Source organism: Astyanax mexicanus, chromosome 1, assembly GCF_023375975.1.
Source record: "Astyanax mexicanus isolate ESR-SI-001 chromosome 1, AstMex3_surface, whole genome shotgun sequence".
In the NCBI taxonomy this organism is placed as follows: domain Eukaryota; kingdom Metazoa; phylum Chordata; class Actinopteri; order Characiformes; family Acestrorhamphidae; genus Astyanax; species Astyanax mexicanus.
The window spans coordinates 22633145-22653975 of NC_064408.1; the positions used below are offsets into that span (position 1 = coordinate 22633145).

At 37.2% G+C, this 20831-nt stretch overlaps 1 protein-coding gene across 2 annotated transcripts in view; it reads left to right on the top strand.

The window, feature by feature from the left end:
• tnpo1 (transportin 1) overlaps window positions 1-20831 on the top strand; it is a 31213-nt gene continuing 10382 nt past the window's right edge. For both annotated transcript variants that reach the window (XR_455653.3, XM_007259621.3), the window contains exons 1-18: window positions 1-390; window positions 3604-3679; window positions 5206-5355; window positions 6979-7085; window positions 10970-11103; window positions 11263-11344; window positions 12556-12678; window positions 12976-13094; window positions 15064-15124; window positions 15245-15419; window positions 15502-15654; window positions 15988-16213; window positions 17617-17788; window positions 17911-17997; window positions 18099-18206; window positions 19295-19453; window positions 19960-20047; window positions 20696-20794. Coding sequence is in view for 1 of the 2 variants with exons in the window: in XM_007259621.3 (XP_007259683.3) it covers window positions 286-390; window positions 3604-3679; window positions 5206-5355; window positions 6979-7085; window positions 10970-11103; window positions 11263-11344; window positions 12556-12678; window positions 12976-13094; window positions 15064-15124; window positions 15245-15419; window positions 15502-15654; window positions 15988-16213; window positions 17617-17788; window positions 17911-17997; window positions 18099-18206; window positions 19295-19453; window positions 19960-20047; window positions 20696-20794 (2224 nt within the window). In the remaining variant the exon portion in view is untranslated. The remainder of the gene's footprint in view (window positions 391-3603; window positions 3680-5205; window positions 5356-6978; window positions 7086-10969; window positions 11104-11262; window positions 11345-12555; window positions 12679-12975; window positions 13095-15063; window positions 15125-15244; window positions 15420-15501; window positions 15655-15987; window positions 16214-17616; window positions 17789-17910; window positions 17998-18098; window positions 18207-19294; window positions 19454-19959; window positions 20048-20695; window positions 20795-20831) is intronic.

Sequence of the window (20831 nt, forward strand, 5' to 3'; positions counted from 1 at the left end):
TATGACTGTAGAGCGCTCGTGTGACTGGATCTTATAGCTGAGCAGGAATGTTCTGCCCTGTCGGGCCCGTGTGTGAGAATTACCCAAGCCCAGCGGTCCAGAGGACGTGTCTCTGAGGAGGAAACCGCGTGAACTGAGCTCGGGAAGAAGAGCCCGGCCCTGAGAGCGGACTAATCTGAAGAGGGAGGCTTTTGTTTCAGCGCAGATCTGCTGAGACTGACTGTCAGTCGGGCACCAGCACAGAGAGACAGACGGACGCACTGACGGACAGCGGGGCGAGCCAAGATGGAGTGCCAGTGGAAGCCAGACGAGCAGGGGCTTCAGCAGATCCTACAGCTTCTCAAGGAGTCCCAGTCTCCCGACACGGGCACGCAGAGATCCGTCCAACAAGTATCCTTCACTGTCCGCCGCGGGCTGGACTCACTGTAATGCGGGGATAGCTAAATATCTTATAGCAGCTCGTTTAGCTTAGGGGGGGTATGAGTCACGATGCTCCGCGACCGTTAACCTAGCTATGGGTTAGCTGCTTAGTTATTTAGCTAGCTTACATGGCTAACTGCTGCTGTTAGCTGGCTAGCTAAACTAAGCTAAGATGGGATAAGCTAGGCTAAGCTAAGCTAGGCTAAGCTAAACTAAGCTAAGCTAACTAACCTAAGCTAAGCTAACCTAAGCTAAAATGAGCACCGCTGTGTGTTTATATGTGTGAGGGGGTTTGGCTCTGCTTAGTTAGTTAGCTAGGCTAGCTAACTTACATACAGTTTCTCGGATTTTGCTATTTATAGGTAACACGTTATATGTTTGAGTAAAATGAAAAGTGTTATTTTATTCTGTAAACTAGGGACAGTATTTCTCCCAAATTCCAAATATAAAATATTGTCATTTAGAGCATTTATTTGCAGAAAATGATAAATGTCTGAAGTAACAAAAAAAAAAGATGCAGAGCTTTCAGACCTCAAATAATGCATATTCATGTTCATAAAGTTTTAAGAGTTCATAAATCAATATTTGGTGGAATAACCCATTTGGTGGAATAACCCTGGTTTTTAATCACAGTTTTCATGCATATTGGCATGTTCTCCTCCACCAGTCTTACACACTGCTTTTGGATATGCCACTGCTGGTGCAAAAACTCAAACATTCATCTTCCTCTTGATTATAATCCAGAGGTTTTCAATTAGGAAAAATCAAGTAAACTCATAATTTTTAAGTGGTCTCTTATTTTATCCAGAGCTGTGTATACTAGTTTTTCTTAGGTAGAGTAACCTAGTTAGGTTAGCTAGTTTTACTCGCCTAATTTTGAATTGACAGTTTAATGGACGCACACCACACATTATTAGCAGTGTTTTGGTCGTAAAAGTCTAAACTAACGAATTAACGAACGAACATTAGCTAAGATAGCTCACTCTGACTAAGCTAAGCTAACTAGCTGACAGACTGTTTACTTGTGGGTTAGCCACTAGATTAGCTAGCTTGGTTAGCTAAGCACCAACGTCTTTTGAAGCAACAACCGTGTCTTATTTGATAAATTCTTATTTTTTAGCTTATTTCTGTCAATACTAATGTACTAATGACCCAATTAGCTTTTAGATAAAATAGTTATATCATCTCAATATTTAGCCTAGCAGCATAAACAAGCACAGGCAGAAAACAAGGTGACAAGGTGAGTGGGTATCTAGCTAGATTCATTACGAAATAACATTTACAAGATATAAACAATATCATAAACACTCAGAAGACTATCATGTAGCTATCTGCAATACACAAAATATAACTACAGGCTATACACATTGCTTGACACAAGCAAAACACCATAAATTACTATTTAGGTCAACCTGCTGCGAAGCTTTGTAGCTTAGCTAATATGTTGTGTGTTATTTGACAAAAACAGTTTCTGTTAAATTAAGAAAAAGATGAATTAATCATTTTCGAGTTTACTAATGACCCCTTTCATTAACTAAATAGGTATTACACTTCACATTTGGCATGTTAGTTGTCCATCTCTGACATTGTTCATCTCATACACAGTATTACAAGATATACACGTTGCTTTACACAAACAACACTGTTGTCTACACTATTATCTTATGGCAATGTATTGGGGAGCAACAGCATAATGTTATTTGATATGATTAAAAAAAATGTTCAATTACTAAATAATTTACTAGTTACAAGACTTGACCATTATCTATATGATCACGCTAATTTGTAAAGAGAAAATCTAATTAATTTATGCTCACTTCTCCTTTAACCAGGTGTGTAGATGAGTGGAAATCTTACGTGCATACTATAACCGCACATTTGAAGAGCATTAGATTTACTTAGAATTGCTTTTATACCTAGCTTTTTTGGGCTGGACTTTGAGAATTTTCAGTTTGGTCAGACTCCAAACCAAGGTAGCAAGTGTAAAAGGGTCTGTGAACCATGGTCTGGAACAAAGACCAGGGTTTAGTCCAGATATACTGAAATTGAGGCAGTCTTTAAACACACCAGAGGAAAAAAGGCAGATGTTGTGCAAAGATCCAACTCTTTTTTTTTTTGTCACAAACCAATTGATATGAAGTATAAATAAAAGAAGCTCTTAAACACACTGTCATTTACTATACACAATATATGCACATTAGCATACACACTATACTGAAGTATCATTGACAGCACACATAATATACAAACTGTACTCATTGTTTTACACATGAACAGAAATGTTAAAATGCCTCTAATTAGGCAGCGTTCTGGGGAGCAACAGACGTGTGTTGTTTGAGATCAAAATACATTTGTAATTAATCAATGGCATACTTATGACCCCAAATAGTAACTAACAAGTTATAACACCTCACATTTGGGATGTTATAAACTATATTACCTTACTGGTAATAGTAATAAATCCAATTACACAGGTATAGAGGTAAAGTGGAAATTTTGGGTACCTAATATCCCCTCACATCAGTAGAGCATTGCGTATACAAAACATTCAAATTATGAAACATACACAAGGTATACACATTAGCGTACAAAATATACAAGATTATCTTTCAAAATAAACAAAATTGTTTGAGGGGAGCATATTTGAGCAACGCTGGTTTATTTATGCAATCACACTTCAAATCTTTGCTACAAATTTAAGCATAAACTTTGTTTCCAGTACTTTCTGTAAATGAACAATCCAGTCAAATGTGAAGTGAGTGAGAATGATAGATCTTACCCCAGATTGGTGCAGAACACAAGGTTCTGTGTTTTTGAGCTGAAGGAGCTGTCCAGTCTAAATACACAAAACATTTTCAAAAAATAAATGTTATTAGTGAAAAGAAGCTGCATCTGTGGACAGTATTAGTGTAATAACAATGAAATATATTATATTTACTTAGCAGTTATAGTATATGTGTATGTTAATTAAAAATATGTTCTACAGGCTTATTCAGGATAGCACTTTGTATTGTAGTGCATAGAACATACATATCTATAAAGTCCTAAACATTGTGTTTCATTAATGGCAGCTTTCTTCATACACTAAAATTTATACTTGCTGTTTTTTGTGTGCCTGTTATTTGTGTTCTTTTCTGTTCTGTGTGCCACTATGAGAAGAATTGTCCTTAACATACTTCACAGAAACTTGAACAGCTCAATCAATTTCCAGACTTCAACAATTACTTGATATTCGTGCTCACAAAGCTCAAGTCAGAAGGTAAAGCTGTCAGTTATGAAATTTTGATAGATCATTAATTTTGCAACTGAGCAGTATTTAATTCTCACTTTATACAATGTGACATATAAGGTCTGTTTTTTGGGATGCACTGATTTAAAAATTGAGAGCTGATGATATCAGATACTGTTTACATGCAGAATTAGAAGAAAAATGCAAACTTATTGAAAGCAGTTATCAGCTAATACCAGTTTGGTTAATATGGGTATAAAGCGCAGTGATGGCTCAATGGTTAGAGCAGTGAGTAATTAATAAGGTTGAAGTTTAGAGACTCTGGTCTTATAAGCCACCACCATTTGGCCCTTAAACATGGCCCTAATTCTCTCCGCTTAATGGGTGTTGTAGAGAAGCTCACCCTGTGCTCTGACCTCAGTATATCTTAGCTAAGATATGCAAAACAGAAGAATTGCAGGGAAGTAAACAGATTATCGTTGTACAGCTAAAATGAGTTCTACTTTGTGCTAGTCTGTTGCTACATGGTTGCTGTGGTGTCCCAGTTGTTTGAGGTGTATGATGTTGCTAACTACTTACTTGGGTTTTGCAAGGTGGTTGCCAGGCAGTTAATGCTGTATCCCTGATGGTTCTTAGGTTGATGCTGTGGTATTCCATGTGTTCGAGTGTTACTAGTGTATTTGTATCATTTGGGTTTAAAAAGTGTGCCAAAACTGTAACATTCTCTTTATTCCTATTTGGAACAATCTGATGCTATGCAGAAACCATGTACCCAACCAAAAAGCTTGTACCCAAACCAGAATAACCGATTCAGACAGAGCTGGAATGTTTCAATATCTTGGCAACTGCAGGATGAGTGGCAAAACAAGAACAACAACAACAACAACAATAGTATACAGAACAAGAAGAAGAAAACAGGAGAATAATAATAAAAACCATATGGTTTTGCATTGCTTTGAAATTCAATTCGCAACCACAATAAAACCAAATTTTGATTTATAGATATTATGATGCATGCCTATTATTTAAGATTTTGTACAGTAGAGATCCCTTGAGCCAGCTCAGTAGTTGACTGCTTCAGAATATGGGTCATTCTAATTTTAAACCAAAAGCTGCTGTCCCTGGAACACTGATTCCCTTTGTTTATGAAGAGAAACTCACTGTTGATGACCCATAGCGCTGTTCTATTTGTAGCACACACACAAAACAGTGGGGCATCATGTGTGAAATGAGGATATAGCTTTTTGTCCGCTGAGTGTGTGTGTATGTGTACATAATACAACACAATAGTGTAAATAACTGCAATACTGACCTTTTTATTTATAGATTGACCTTCACAATACGCTTTTATTTACAATTACAGAGCACTGTAAGTTTACACATTAATCCTTACGGATGGGTTATTGTTGCAAAATTATTATTGCAGTTGAAAAGAGAAAATGGAATTTCTCACTTTTTATAATAGTTTATGTCCAATGAGTGAATTAAATATTACCAATTATTTAAACAGCTCTCGTCATATTCACTTTCATTCTCTTCTTTTTTCATGTTTGCAGATGAGCCCACTCGTTCCCTCAGTGGGTTAATCTTGAAGAACAACGTAAAAGCTCATTACCAGAACTTTCCTAATGGAGTCTCTGACTTTATCAAAAACGAGTGCTTGCAGAACATTGGAGACTCTTCACCTCTTATCAGAGCCACTGTGGGTGAGTAGAATCATAGTCTCAGTTCTGTGTAAGTTCTGGCTGCTCAGATTAGATTTTTTTTATTAATAGATGGAAGTATTTAGTGGTGCTCGAAGACATTAAGCAGAGCTGGGATTCCCTGGATGTTGTGTGTGGTGATTATGACTGCAGAAAACATGGATAGCATCTTCAAAAAGTGAAGCCACCATAGGTCTATTGCCTCTGTTCAGGGTCTTAATGCCAATAGTTATATTTTCTTGTGGTTACATTGGCACATTTTTTGTTTTCCGCCAGAAATCAGTTTTTAAAACGTTATTCTGTTATGTCGTAAAAAGGAGTGTACAAGTGATTATACCACAGGTAGTTCCGACCCTGTAATGTGATTGGCTAAGAGGCATTCTATGAGTGCCATTATCAGCCGGTAATGCACTGTAACCGAAGCTCTCCGTGTATTACTCCGCCACATACAGGTAACCTAGCATTGATGCAGCGCTTACAAAGTCAAACAGCAATGGAACTATTTTAACTCGCAGAGTGTTTTGACCAGAGACCTTATGTCTAAGACCACAGCACAGCAGTGCCAATATTACATGTTATAGCACTCCCTCTCGTGTATTATTGCTTAATTGAATGAAGTTATTGACAGCCTTGACTAGAACAGACCATCTGCTGTCCCTGCATCACTTGCTGTTTATTACTGCAAGTTTAATGTTAAACATTACATTTACTGGATAAACTAGGTGTCGGGGAAACATCTGCAGCCTCTGGTCCTTTAGACTACACTTGTAAAGTCAATGGTAAAATGCATAACACTACCACCATCCTTGTGGAAGCCAACACTTGTATACCAATAATGTAATGTCAAGTAATGGTTTGCAGTTAAATCTGTGCTAACACTCTTATTAGAATGATGTAGCGCAGAGCATCCAACAATGTAGACATTACACTGGGAATGTAATAAAAAAACATGCTAGCAAAGAAAAAGCTTTTAATTAAACATGCTCATGCACATTGCACAGCTTCGCCTGGGACAGATTTTTGTTCTGAATTAAAAGAGGAAAAAAAGCCTAAATGTTTTAAGATTTTTGGTTTAATAGGCTACCAGTAAGGAAAGTAAGATTGCTTACAGTGATTCCATATGATTTCACCCTTAATGCAACTCATCATTAAATATAGTCTACGAATAGGCTTGGTCTCTGTCCGGGAAACTGCCTCTAAGACTGTGCCGATCCAATTCACTATAATAATATGTGCCCTAAACAAGCAAAAATCACTGGATTAATTATCAGTATAAAAAAAGAATAGTTTGATGTAATTCATTAGCCAAAGCTATCATGTAAACAGTTAAATAGAACCCAAGCTTGCACATGTTTAAGCCTACATTCCAGTATCCTAAACATCCAAAACATTGTGATGATCCACTGCTAAGTCCAAGAGTAAATTACCCTCACATGTGTGTTTACACATCGTATATATATACCATAGGAAGATATATATACATCTAAACCACTTCTGGAATCACTAATATTCCACTTAATTCTCACTTTTTCTTATCTTTTGTTGTTAGCTGGTCACTCATTGCATAGCTGTGTGCTTCATGGTGTTTAGTGTTTAGTAACATGTTTTTCTGTGTTTGTTTCTCAGGTATACTCATCACTACAATAGCCTCTAAAGGAGAGTTACAGAACTGGCCAGAGCTTTTACCTAAACTCTGTTTGCTGCTGGATTCAGAGGATTACAACACATGTGAAGTAAGTCATACAAATACAGATTTTTTTAAAAGCTGTTTTATAGTAACTGCAAACTCCAAAATTCTGGTGGTTATCATTTGGCGGGGTTACATTGCTTGAGTCATTCATGATAAAGGTAACACCTTAAATACTTGTTAGGATGGGGAGAATCATTGCATTTGTTTACTGTTAAATAAATTCAGCTAAAAAAGTGGCAGAAAGTTTAAAGTTAGGTCACATTCTGTTTGTGGCTTTGATTGTTGGCTCATTGCAACATAGAAATACAACTATTGCAAAACTGCTTAACTCTTTTGACCCCCTATTATCTGTTTACAAAGATGCAAGTAAATGTGTTTCACGCATAGATTGGATTGTTGACCATATCAGATTTTCTGAATTTGTCACACTGGATCAGTGTGTTTATGCAGTTTTCTAATTATTTAAGTGCTCACATAAACAGCATGCTCCTTTTTCTTTAATACTTCATATATATAAATCAATATATAAATATTTTCTTATATTCTTACTGGTCTATCACTATAGGTATATATTTAAAGGACTCTTCTATAAAGCCCGGAATATTCTGAATATCAGGTGTATTTTTAATATGTGTGCCCGTGGCTAATCAGAGCAGGAAATACTCAACTGGGCATTTACTGAGGTCCTCTGAGGCTTAGAGTGTAGGTAAAGGCTCCCTTACAACAAGCACCCAAAAATAGCTGTTCTGTCCCATGATGCTTTGCAGTGTCTGGAGGGGGTCCAACAGGAATAAATACAAGTGGGAGTGTGCATGAATCTGGGTGTTGAAATTGACCGATGAGCCTGAATCCATGGAGTAATTCCTTGCACAGAGCTGTAGCGTTTTCTTGCTCTCCACCATCTGCATCCACTCTGCTCTTTCTGTTATTCTAATCATCTGCAATAATACCAGACACCATTCACCTTTAAATATAGAAGCGTTCGATTTTACTTTAGAAATTAGCTTTGTTATGTCTGACTCAGACAGGTAGTCATGTGCTCACAGTGGAATGCACATGCTAAATCACTCTGACATTCAGAAACACGGGCCTAGGCCATGCTACAGTGTGAAGTACAAGAGTAGGAATTGCCTCCATGCTAACATAGCTCAGTGTTGCTATTGTGTTCCATCAATCCTATATAAAGCCTGGAGCAGGTGTCCGACTCCAAACATTTCCAGAATGTTGCAGGTGACTTTATTTAGCTTGGTTGTAGATCGTTTTTATGATCTGTAGTGGTGGATTGATGCTGCTATGCTAAGCAGTGTTGTCAAGCAAGTGAGTAATGCTACTACAGGATCTGCTTCATTTGTACTGTTTTGTTTTAGTTTTTAAAGCCCCACTAGGTAGGATTGAGATTTTGTGCGGAAAGCAGGTTGCAGTTCTAGCAAGCGTTGTTCGCGGTCACTTCGTAAAACTTGGAGTCTGGTTTGAGCTTAGTGGAGCTCCGGCACAGACACGAGAGCACCGCTATTCCTCCTATTACACCTTAATTCAGTGCTGCAGTGAGTTTCAAGCTGTAATTTTACTTCTTTAATAAGGTAAAAAATCAAGGAAATCGTACCTAGTGCTGCTTTAAATAATATGGTGGATTTTAGTGATGTGATATTTAAATTCTGGGTACTGCTAATAACGACTAATATACTTATGAATGTCAAATTTATTTAGTGTAACAGTGTTCACTTTAATTGTGGATAATTGTGGATGAAATTACAGTCTGTTTTGTTACGTGAGTTGATGGAGGCAGCATGAATTTCTCTGCAAATATATATAATTTATTTTTTTATTACAAAGGCCTTTGAGTTGCGTTCTGCCTCTGCTGCACTAGAGCGGTTTAGCTGTGATTGCTTACAGCCAGGTTAAAGTAAGTCATGCTGCAGGTCTTGGCTGGGTTGGAGTGGTTTAGCTGCAATGCTAGCTAACTGTTTTTCTGAGCTGGAGTACTCTCTAATTTGATGACAGACCAAAGGCTGTGTGCGAGCTTAGTTTTCGCACTGCCTAGTGGCTATAGGGAGCCCTCCTGTCTAATTTAAGCCATCTCTCAGGTCTTTTTGGATTTGTGACGTGTTTACCATTTTTATCATATTAAGGATATTGTTAGTGCTTAAATAAAACTGATGCACCTGAACATTTCGTTATTATCAGATATTGTCAGTGTAAAATTGATGTTAAATTGATTGAAGTGAAATAAGCTTTTTTTGCCAGAGCTAATGCATTTTTTCTGTGTCAATCAAGTGTGTTGTGATTTATATATTGCAAAAATCGATTACTTTAACAGCTGTTATATATAATACTTTTTTTCTTACCTGTTTCTATAATAGATACATCTATAAGGTGTATATTTAGAAAGTACAAATGCTGACCTTTCAAAATGAGTACAGTGACCTTCAAAATGTTTTTTATTGTCTTTTTAGGCATTGTTTAAAAATGAATCTCACTGACAAATGACATTTCTCTCATTTTCTGTGTGAGATAAAATTGATTAGAAAAAAATAGCAAAAAGAATGGTTTCCCAACATATCATGTATATTGAATTATGAAAATGTGTCTAGTTTTGACCTTGAGAGCTTTGTGGTTTTGCATGAGTCTTCCCACTCCTCTGCTCTCCTCTCGCCGCTCGCAGTAGCTGGCGTAGTGCAGGCTGATAGCAGAGACGGTTGCCATGGCGACAGCCAGCCCCAGACATCTCTTGTTGCTACGGTGCCGAGTGTCTGATGGCCTGACTAGATTCCTCACAGGTAGTGTGTGTCTGTCTGTGTGTGTGCAGAGTGTATAGAGCTGTGAGGGAAGAATTCCTTGGCTCGCTGTGGGGGGGAGATAGGGGTGAACGGGGATGAGACTCTGCAGATAAAGCTGAGCAGCTTTATAAGCCTGCTTAATGGATTACTGGAAAATGGAATTTCTGCAAAGCCAGAATTTCTGTTGTCTTCTTCTCTGATGGTGGTGCTTAGGTTAAGATTTATTGCAATGATCTAATTGTAAAAGGAAAAAGATGTCCTCTGACTTGTCATTGCCAAATGTGTGCTAGTGAAACTTTTATGTGAAAATTTTAAATGAACAGTATAGGCAGGTAGTTTGGTGTGTTGGTTACTAGGCCTCTGTAGGATGAGAAAGTGATTACATTATACTGTTTGTCATGGCGTTGTGTGTTCTGAAAAGTGGTTGTGTGGATTATGGAAATGGAAGCCTTGAAATGTCAGAACAGATCAAATCAAATTTGTCACAAACACAGACATGCACAGTACATGCAGAGTTGTAGTAAGATGCATTTACAGTTGTCTAGTCAGAAAAAATACAGAAATAAAAATAAACATACAAAACATGTATAGACATAAAATACATATAAAGACACAAATGCTGCTTTAAAACTTAAAAAGCATTATTATTCATTAGTGTGAGAATTGGTATTTCTTACCCTTAGGCTCCCCCAGCAGTTAGAAAGTATAATTCACGTTCGGAGCCTGCCCAAAAAAAGATATCCTTTACACATGCATTTCTGGACAAGCTGAGAGATATATAGAACTGTCACTGAAATCAAAAGAAGAATGTATACTGAGGCAGTAGATTAATACGTTAAATTAAGCAAATATGACACAGGTTTATAGATTAATTTAAGCAAATATGACTCAGGTAAGTGAACATTGCTAGTGCATACTTTTTACTTTATTTATGTTTGTGAGGGTTGTCCTGAATAGAATAGCAGAGCCCAAAATAGCAACAATAGAGTTGCTGTTCTCCCTATTACTGTCAGTGTTTAAGTCAATATGGAATTATACAAGGTACAAATGCTTCATAGTGTTGCTTTAAGAGTCTATTTCTACTGTTCTTTATGTTGATGAGGTAAAGATTGGCTGCTAAAATGTGCTGCTGCCTTTCATTATCCCCTAGGGAGCTTTTGGAGCTCTGCAGAAGATCTGTGAGGATTCGGCTGAAATTCTGGACAGTGACGTGCTCGACCGACCTCTGAATGTAATGATACCAAAATTTCTACAGTTCTTCAAGCACAGTAGCCCTAAAATCAGGTAAAAAAAAACACACACATTCAACATTATTCCGCATTGCATTCTGTTGTTATAATGGAGGCAATTAAGAACATAGGTTATGTTGCATCTTAATTAGTATTTGAGGTTTCTTGCTGCTTCACTCTGAATAAATGTCTGTGTTGCTGCTCTTTTTTGTAGATCTCATGCCATTGCTTGTGTGAATCAGTTTATCATCAGCAGAACACAGGCCCTGATGCTGCACATAGATCCATTCATTGAAGTAAGTGGATTCTCATGATTGTAGATGCTTGAATCTGACTCTTAAATGTTGTGTATACACGTCTGTCAGTGTTACTGGTGGGAATCACAGGGCATCTCACAATACAATATTATCACAATATGTTGCCCACCATTACGATGATGTCACAAGACAATTCACTATGATACTTCACAGCATGTGTTACTGAAGAGGATAAAATAATCCTAAATAAACAAATACCAGGAATTATGGCTTTATTGTTGTCAGTTTCACAGAATTTTACAACCAGTATTCCCCTCTGCAGGTTTAATTAAACGCTATTTATTTGATTGGCGCCACCATGCGTAGATTATGCAATAGTTCAAATTGGGGCAATTATGTATCAATAAAAATATTTATATATGATTCCACATTCTGATAATGTGATGCAAATGAAAACGATATAATATATTCCTCTATCAATATTTAGTCCCACCTCAAATCAGTATATGGTCTCAAATTGAGCTAATTTTAAAAAGCAATTTTTAAAAAGTTGAAATGTTGCAAAATCAGAAGTTGACTTTCGTATTCTTCAAAAGTTGTCTATTTTATTCTTATTAAAAGTAGTCTAGACATCTGTTTGCAGACTTACAGTTTTTACTTAGAGACATAATATATTTATAAACATAGACAATGGAAATTTTTTATTTGGACAGTTAAGAAGGATAATTCACATTCTAGCCCTAAGCTTGCCTAAATGTTCCTTTTATTTATATAAAGACTTCTTGTATTCTTTATCCTGGTTGAAACACTTCTGCTTTGATCTGTTAAATATGTTTACAAACGAGTAAGACGCTCTGCCTCTGTTGTAATTTATTTGTAAGTTATTTTTAGTTAGTTAGTTATATAGGCTTATGTTTGACAGGGATGTCGTGTTTTTATTTTGCTATATGCAAATAAAATTGAGCATTGATTCATTTTGAATTTTTTTTTATTTCTTAAGTATTATAAAGTTTTTGTGAGAGGAGGTTTCAAAGACTTAAATTAAAATTTCAGACAGTAGTGTGTAGATTTCCATTGCAGGGATTCTTAGCAGTTTTCTGAGGCCTTCAAAGTATTTATATCGATATCGAAATTATATCGTATCGGCCGAAATTAAGGAATATATCGTGATATAAATTTTGGCCATATCGTCCAGCACTAACTAAAATAAAAAGTATATAAAATAATGTCAAACCTTTTTCGTGCTGCAGAACCTGTTTGCACTGGCAGGGGACGAGGAGCCAGAGGTCAGGAAGAATGTATGCAGGGCTCTGGTCATGCTGCTGGAGGTCCGCATGGACCGCCTCCTCCCCCACATGCACAACATTACAGAGGTGAGATCATCACATTCTTACTCATAATGACCTGTTCACAATAAGCATAAATTAAAGTGATTACAAAATTACATCTAGATGCTTCCTAGAAATAAATGAAGATTGGTCATGCACTAAATTGCAGTGGTTGTGGTGAACCATCACTGTAAACCCATTTTAAACCAGTGTTAAAAAAGCAGAAAAATGTTTGTAGAAAAAAGATAACACTGAGTCGCCATCTAGTGGTCAGTGTGTATCCCTTCAGTTAAAAACAAAGGAACTGAACAATGAAAGCTGCGTTTCTGTTGTGTCTCTCAGTACATGCTGCAGCGGACGCAGGACCAGGATGAGAATGTTGCACTGGAAGCCTGTGAGTTCTGGCTCACGCTGGCAGAGCAGCCTGTTTGTAAAGAAGTGCTTTCTGGACACCTGTCCAAGTGAGTACACGTACATGAGTATCTACTAAAAATGGGACTAATAATATTTGTTGTAGCATATACTAACTTATAGTGGCAGGAATAATCTTAAAAGGATTCAAAACACTATTTTGCACATTGCTGTGCAGAAATGCAAAAATGTGTATTTAATTTTAGTGTTAAGTTTTTTCGGAAGACAGCATAGCAAAGCATGCCGATTAGGCCTGTTACGATAACCAAATTTTCAGGATGATATATTGTCCCAGAAATTATTGCGATAAACGATAATATTTGTCATTTTAAAGCACCACTATAGAAAATGCTTTTTTCTTGCTTCTAGGCTCCCAAAGGTGCTTTAAGACACTAGTATTTTATTCACTAATAAAATACTAGTATAATACTATTACACCATTTTACAGTTAAACTAACTTTATATTAGTAAGAGCAGACATTGGGCTCCCAATATAAACATTATTTTAATATCGTAAATAACTAAAACAAATAAAGCTCTGAAAAATTGCACTAAATATTAAACAGACCCTAATTAAAAAAATAAAGTAACAACAAATAGATTCAAGTAACATTTACATTAATTATTTTTTTAAAAGATTCTTTTTTCTGATCATATATATATTTGCTGTAAAACACACATTAGCTTAGTCCATGAAAATCCATTTAAAAAAGTCCATTAAATCCAAAATACTCCCACACTGAAGCCGTGGAATACGGTTTTAAAACACAGCCCATCCCGGACTAGACTTCCCTTTAAACGTTCTCTAAAGCTGTTTAGTTTTGATAAAGTTAGCTAGCTAACACATCTCCCCACACACACAAACTCTCTGCTGTGGGCGAGAGCCGGCGAGAGAGCAGCGGGACTCGCTCTCTCATGTAAACATATCCACGTGGAAACACGCGGCTGTTACCAACTTATTGGATAATTTTGCTGACGTCGATAACAGCCGCGTGTTTCCACATGGATATGTTTACATGAGAGAGCGAGTCCCGCTGCTCTCTCGCTGGATCTGTCAGACAGCGATATCTATCGGTTAGGAAGTGAGTGCACGCAGAGTTTATGCAGCATAGAGAGTGAGCAGTGACTGTGCCACTACACACTCGCGCGCACACAGCAGAGAGTTTGTTATCGCGACAGGCCTAATACCGATACTTAAGTTTTGTTTTAGTATGTAATTATTCAACACTGAGACCAGATAGTGTCGCTCGCTATCCTTACATGCCACATGCCATGCAAATAAGAGACAAGAGGATATTAAGCACAGCTCGCTGCATAATTGTTCTTTTACAGCTTTGCTACAGGTGTAGCATTAAAGGAGAACTCTGGTGTGAAAAGGAATTTGGGTGTATTAAAAGGTGATTAAAAGTACTTACTTACCTTTGTTGAATAGCCCACCTCCAATCTCCTGCAGCTTTCTGAGATCCAGTATTTTGTGCACTTTGCCCAAACAGGCTTTTAGACTGGGTGAGACAGGGAATGCCTTGCCCCTGCAGATAAATCGCTTTTTACACTGTTATTCAGGCTCAAAGTAGCTCCACACTTCTTTGGTAGAATCCGGAGAGCCCTGACATATAAAATGAAGCGTTTAAAACTTTTTAAAACTACACAAAAAGTTTATTAAAAGCCACTGTTTACATCCCATAGCATAGGCAAATCTCTGACTGCAGCCTTCTTGAATTTAAGTCACAATAATCAACTGTCGAGCACGAAGAATGAATAGGTAGGATAGTTGAGCAGATTGCAGAATTAACTCCTTGGAAATGCATAAATTCCAGCTGTTGCTGAAAACATTTGGTTCTAAGTTTTACTATTCGTGCTTGACGGTTGACTTTTTGCTACTATTGTGTCACTTAGCAATTTTTTTTTAGATCAAGATCGATCTTGTTTATAGTGTTTATATGATTGTTATGTAAATGTGAATCCATCCAAGGTTAAAATCCATAATGTTAATAATCTACTACTACCATTCTATTATAGGTTAGCCCCAGTTTTGGTAAATGGAATGAAATACTCTGAAATCGACATCATTCTTCTGAAGGTAAGCTTTCACAAATCTGCTTGTATTCAAACAAATGAACTTCATAAACTTGTCGTAATCCAGGGTGAATCATGAAAATGATGATGATGAATGATGTGTTTGTTTTGAATGTTTCTCTAGGGTGATGTGGAGGAAGATGAAGCAGTTCCAGACAGTGAGCAGGACATTCGGCCTAGATTCCACCGCTCACGTACGGTTGCTCAACAGCACGAGGGTGGGGACGGCATTGAAGATGAAGAAGACAACGATGAGGACGATCTGGATGACGACGACACAATCTCAGACTGGAACTTGCGTAAGAATAGTTAACGTGCTGAAGTCATAGTCCCTAGTGTTAACAGACCAGAGCTAAGTTTACTTCTTTTTACTTTTTACAGGAAAATGCTCCGCTGCAGCTTTGGATGTTCTGGCAAATGTTTTCAGAGATGACCTGCTGCTACACCTTCTTCCACTGTTGAAAGAACTGCTTTTCCACCCAGACTGGGTCATCAAAGAATCTGGCATACTGGTGCTTGGAGCCATTGCTGAAGGTTTGTAACTATTAATGCCTTCACCCTGGAAATGTACAACTGTAGAGGTGTTTTTAATAGATATTTTTATATGACTTAAGGCTTAAATATTGTTTAATTGTTTTGTAACTATATTGTTTTGTAATGTATACTATTCTTTAGCTTTTTTTCGTGCCAGTAAAAGAATCTCACAAAAAATAACATTTTGAAAATGTTTTTTCACACTTCTTATGTCCTAATGATGCAAATAAATCCCAACCAATCAGGTGGAATACCACAGAAATCACTTGGCCACCTGGCATCATCAAACAACATCAAAACCATGTGTCAGCTTTTCCAACTCTCTCCCTCTAGGCTGTATGCAGGGTATGATTCCTTACCTACCCGAGCTGATTCCTCACCTGGTGCAGTGTCTGTCCGATAAAAAGGCTCTGGTCCGCTCAATCACCTGCTGGACTCTAAGCCGCTACGCACACTGGGTGGTGAGCCAGCCTGCCGATGCCTACCTCAAGCCCCTCATGACTGAGCTGCTCAAACGCATACTGGACAGCAACAAGCGTGTTCAAGAGGCAGCATGCAGGTCAGTGCTTGTGTATACTGCAGTCCTAACCCCCTTTGACACATACCCTTTAGCGCATTTAAAGTATTTAGCAGTAATCAAACAGGAAAGGATCAAGGGCAAACAAACTTGGGCTTTCAGTCCACTTTTTAATCAATGACTGCAGTAGGATATCATAATAGTAGGAGGAAACATGCAAATATCTGCACAACCATTCCAACAGTATTTTAATTCACAATCTTGCAACAGATAGCAGCTATTGGTTAGATGGCTGATCATTCCTAACACTGCAATGACACTGGCATGGTGGTGGTGTGTTAGTAGCGTGTGTTGTAATGGAATGAGTGCATCAGAAACAGCAGTTTTAAAGACCTCAGTTTCCCCTCTATTAGACACTCCTATCTACATTTTTCTACCATGTAGACGTAAAGTCTGCACAGTTTGTCTTGGTTTTCCTGTAGTCTTTCATTAGTGGTCACAACCAATCAGAGGTCTTAACCATATATGCTTACTGTATTTTTCGCACTATAAGATGTACTTAAAATCCTTAAATTTTCCCTAAAATGATCAGTGTGCCTTATAATCCTTATAATCCAGTGCGTCTTATGTATGAATGTTACCAGTCAGGTTGTAAGGAGCAGTAACAAGCACCGCTGCCAAATTGCAGTGCTATTCAGGAGTTTCAGTTTAGTTTTCCAGCACCGGGGCTGAAGTAGCATTAGCCGCTAACCGTTATTTCCCTGTGCAGAGCTGAATATTATCGGCCTGTAGGCTACTCCTAACCCCAGCTATCACTGCTGGAGTAGCATTAGCATTATCGGCTAACCATGCTAGATCTTTTTTTGGTGTTCAGAGGCAAGCATAATCAGCTAGCACTGCTACTGTAAGCCTACTGTAAATAAACAAAAGCACTTTACTCACCCAAAAAGGCGTTTTTCAGGAGAGAAATCTATGTAGATTAACATCCAGCACTCGTTTGACTTTAAAAGAAAGTCTTTTTTTATTGCAGTTTTGTTTACTTAGCTTTACCTAACTTTAGTTAGCTACCCCCCACCAGCATCCAGTGGCAAGACCTGCTGAATTAGAAGTTCCTTTATAGTGTTTTCTAAAATGTGCCTTATGATTCCAGTGAATTTTAGTGCAAAAAATATGGTATTCTTAATTATAATTAATAACAGTAAATGTCTTTTTTAGTAAAAATTACAAATATAAATGTTGTAGCTTCCAATTCAGTTTTTGTCAGTGTTTTATGTTAAAACAGTAGCTGAAAGGATATAGTATTTAATACACTCTTGTTTTGCTTTGTCTCTGAATTACCATTAGAATAGTTATAATAATTAACTCTAACAATATGATGTAAAAAAAAGTAAATAAAAATAAAAATGTGGTCCGCATAAACTAACTTCTTCCTTTATTTTGTACAGTGCCTTTGCTACTCTGGAGGAGGAGGCATGTACAGAGTTGGTGCCCTATCTGGCCTTCATTCTGGACACCTTGGTCTTTGCCTTTAGTAAATACCAGCACAAGAACCTGCTCATCCTATATGATGCCATCGGCACACTGGCAGATTCTGTAGGCCTCCATCTTAATAAACCGGTAAAAACAAATACATATATATGCATATACACACTCCCATCTCATTTACGTTCAGATGCAGTTCAGACAAATTTCAAGTGATCCCCTCCCTCCACATCATGACTGTGTGTGTGTGTCTTCAGGAATATATTCAGATGCTGATGCCACCATTGATTCAGAAGTGGAACCAGCTGAAAGATGAAGATAAAGACCTTTTCCCTCTCCTGGAGGTTGGAAAGATTCTCAGATGCTTCTAATGTGTTTTGCTAAAAGAGTACATCTTGAATTTTGATCCTTTTGATGTTTAATTTTAAGCTGGTTGGTTTTGCAGTGCCTGTCATCTGTGGCTACAGCCCTGCAGAGCGGCTTCCTGCCATACTGTGAACCGGTCTACCAGCGGTGTGTTAACTTGGTCCAGAAAACCCTTGCGCAAGCCATGGTGAGAGAGGGTTTGCACGCACACTGACACACTGCAGACTTGTATACTGCAAATATGGAACCATTGTATCAGCAGCCAGTCAAGTATATAAGCTTCACAGTGAGGTTGGGAAAAATATTGTAAATATCTATATATTTAAAAAGGCCTTAAACAATATATGAATAGTATCGTAATATCGCATCGGCTACACAAGTTCCCATCTGTATGTGATTTAATTCCAAGTAAGAACATGCATGGGACATTTGTGTGGAAATGGATAGGATTCTCAGGTGATGACCATTATACACCAAAACCCCTAGATAAAATCCAAGTTAAAGTAATTTAATTTGTTAAGAGTCCAGCTGTGTGTAATTTAGTCTCAGTATAAATACAGCTGATCTGTGAAGGACACAGTGGTTTGTTGGAGAACAAACAGCATTGTAAAGACCAAGGAACTCACTAGACATGTCGGAGATAAAGTTTAAAGCAGGGTGAGGTTATGAAACATATTCCAAGCTTTGAGCATCCCAAGGAGCACTGTTTAATCCATCATCCAAAAATGTAAAAGGTATTCTACATCTGCAAACCTACCAAGACATGGCGATGATCCACCCAAACTGACAGTTCAAGCAAGGAGAGCGCTGGTCAGAGAAGCAGCCAAGAGGCCCATGGTCACTCTGGAGGAGCTGCAGAAATCCACAGCTCAGGGCTGAATACCTTTGCACGTCACACACACATTTTTATTTGATTCAAATTTTAAAAACTATTATATATATATATATTTTTTAATATATTTAGATTTAGATAGTTTTGTTCCATTTTACAATTATGTGCTACTTTACTCTGGTCTATAAGTTAAAATCTCAATAAAATACATTTAAGTTTGTGATTGTAAGGTGATAAAAAGTTCAAGTCAAACCACTGTATTTAAGTGTACTGTGTTTTTGGGGTTATAAATAAACCCTGATACTTTAACATTATTGTCTTTTTTAAGGTTTTCATTATAATATAGTACCATATAAAGTCATTAATCTTAAGCATGTCAATACATTATTTCTTTTCTTTTTTATATCTCACTACTTCACTGACTTATTTTTTGTGTTCTGTAGCTCCACCAGTCCCAGCCTGATGTCTATGAAGCTCCTGATAAAGATTTCATGATTGTTGCTCTGGATTTGCTCAGTGGACTAGCTGAAGGTCTCGGGGGCAATATTGAACAGTTGGTGGCTCGGAGCAACATCCTCACCCTCATGTATCAGTGCATGCAGGTAATAACATGTTTGTGTATGGATGCTTTTAAATGGAAAGGGTTTCAGTTTCAGTGATGCACTGCATGTCCTTATTAGGGGTGGGTGAAGTTGTATTATTGCATTCGACATGATATGGAATACCCCTAACTGGGATATTAAAATTATACAAGAATTTTATCAGATTTGTAACAGAAGTCAATGATCCGAAAATCATGATACTAATAATGCACTCCAAATATCTCCATATATCCAGGATTGTAAAATAAATAATACTGGACAGATCTAATCTGTCTCTAGTAGATATATCATGGAAAATTAGTGTAACAGTGTAAATTTTTCTTTAAAAAAAACAACAAACAGTAGAGGTGGGCGATATTTCAGGGTATAATATCGTTCATGATATTTAAAAATGTTTGTGATATTATTGTGTGCGATACGATATGGCACACCCCTAATCCTAATTTTTGTTAATTCATATTGAAAGTACTGTTGCCTGATTTATTTATTTTTTTTTTCATTTGTAGGATAAAATGCCAGAGGTACGACAGAGTTCTTTTGCTCTCTTGGGAGATCTCACTAAAGCCTGTTTTCAACATGTCAAACCATGCATTGGTAAGCATTAACACACAAAGACAGAGATGATAAAAATGTGTTTTTAATTTTAGTGTAGCAAATCCTCATTATTGCAGTATTGCATTATGTCATAAAGTCTATGTTCTATTAAAGCTTGTTTGAGAAGCAATATTTTCTATGCAAGTTTTATTAGTTTGAATTTGCCTCTACATACGGCCTTGTAAAACTGGTTTTATAATAAAGAATATTGTTATAATGCTGTGTGTTATGCTGTGTATAATTATGCTATAATATAGATTGTATTTTAATGCCACACTGTTAGATTAACCATGATTATGCTGGATTATAATAGATAGCAATAGTTAATGTAGTGTTTTTGTATGAGGCCCGGTTTCAGCATATTTCTCAATAAAGTACTATTTATGCTAAGACATGCTTTTACATTAATTTACATTCATTCACTGCATTAGGTTAGTCCTTGTAGGCCAATGTAGTGTTAGGAGTTAGGAGTTTTACCCATAGACTCTTACTGGTGTAGCACAGCACAGTCCAGGACCGGGAATTGAACCCCAGTCTCTCACATTATGTTGTAACTCAGTGGCAGGTAGTGTTGTTATCCACTGCACCACACCAACCACACAGTTTCATCACTTAACCACATTTACCCTCTTTGTGTTTGTCTTTTAGCGGATTTCATGCCTATTTTAGGCACAAACCTGAACCCAGAACTAATATCTGTGTGCAACAATGCAACCTGGGCCATCGGGGAAATCTCTATTCAAATGGGTAAATATGTGGATCCTTTACAAATTTCATATGATGT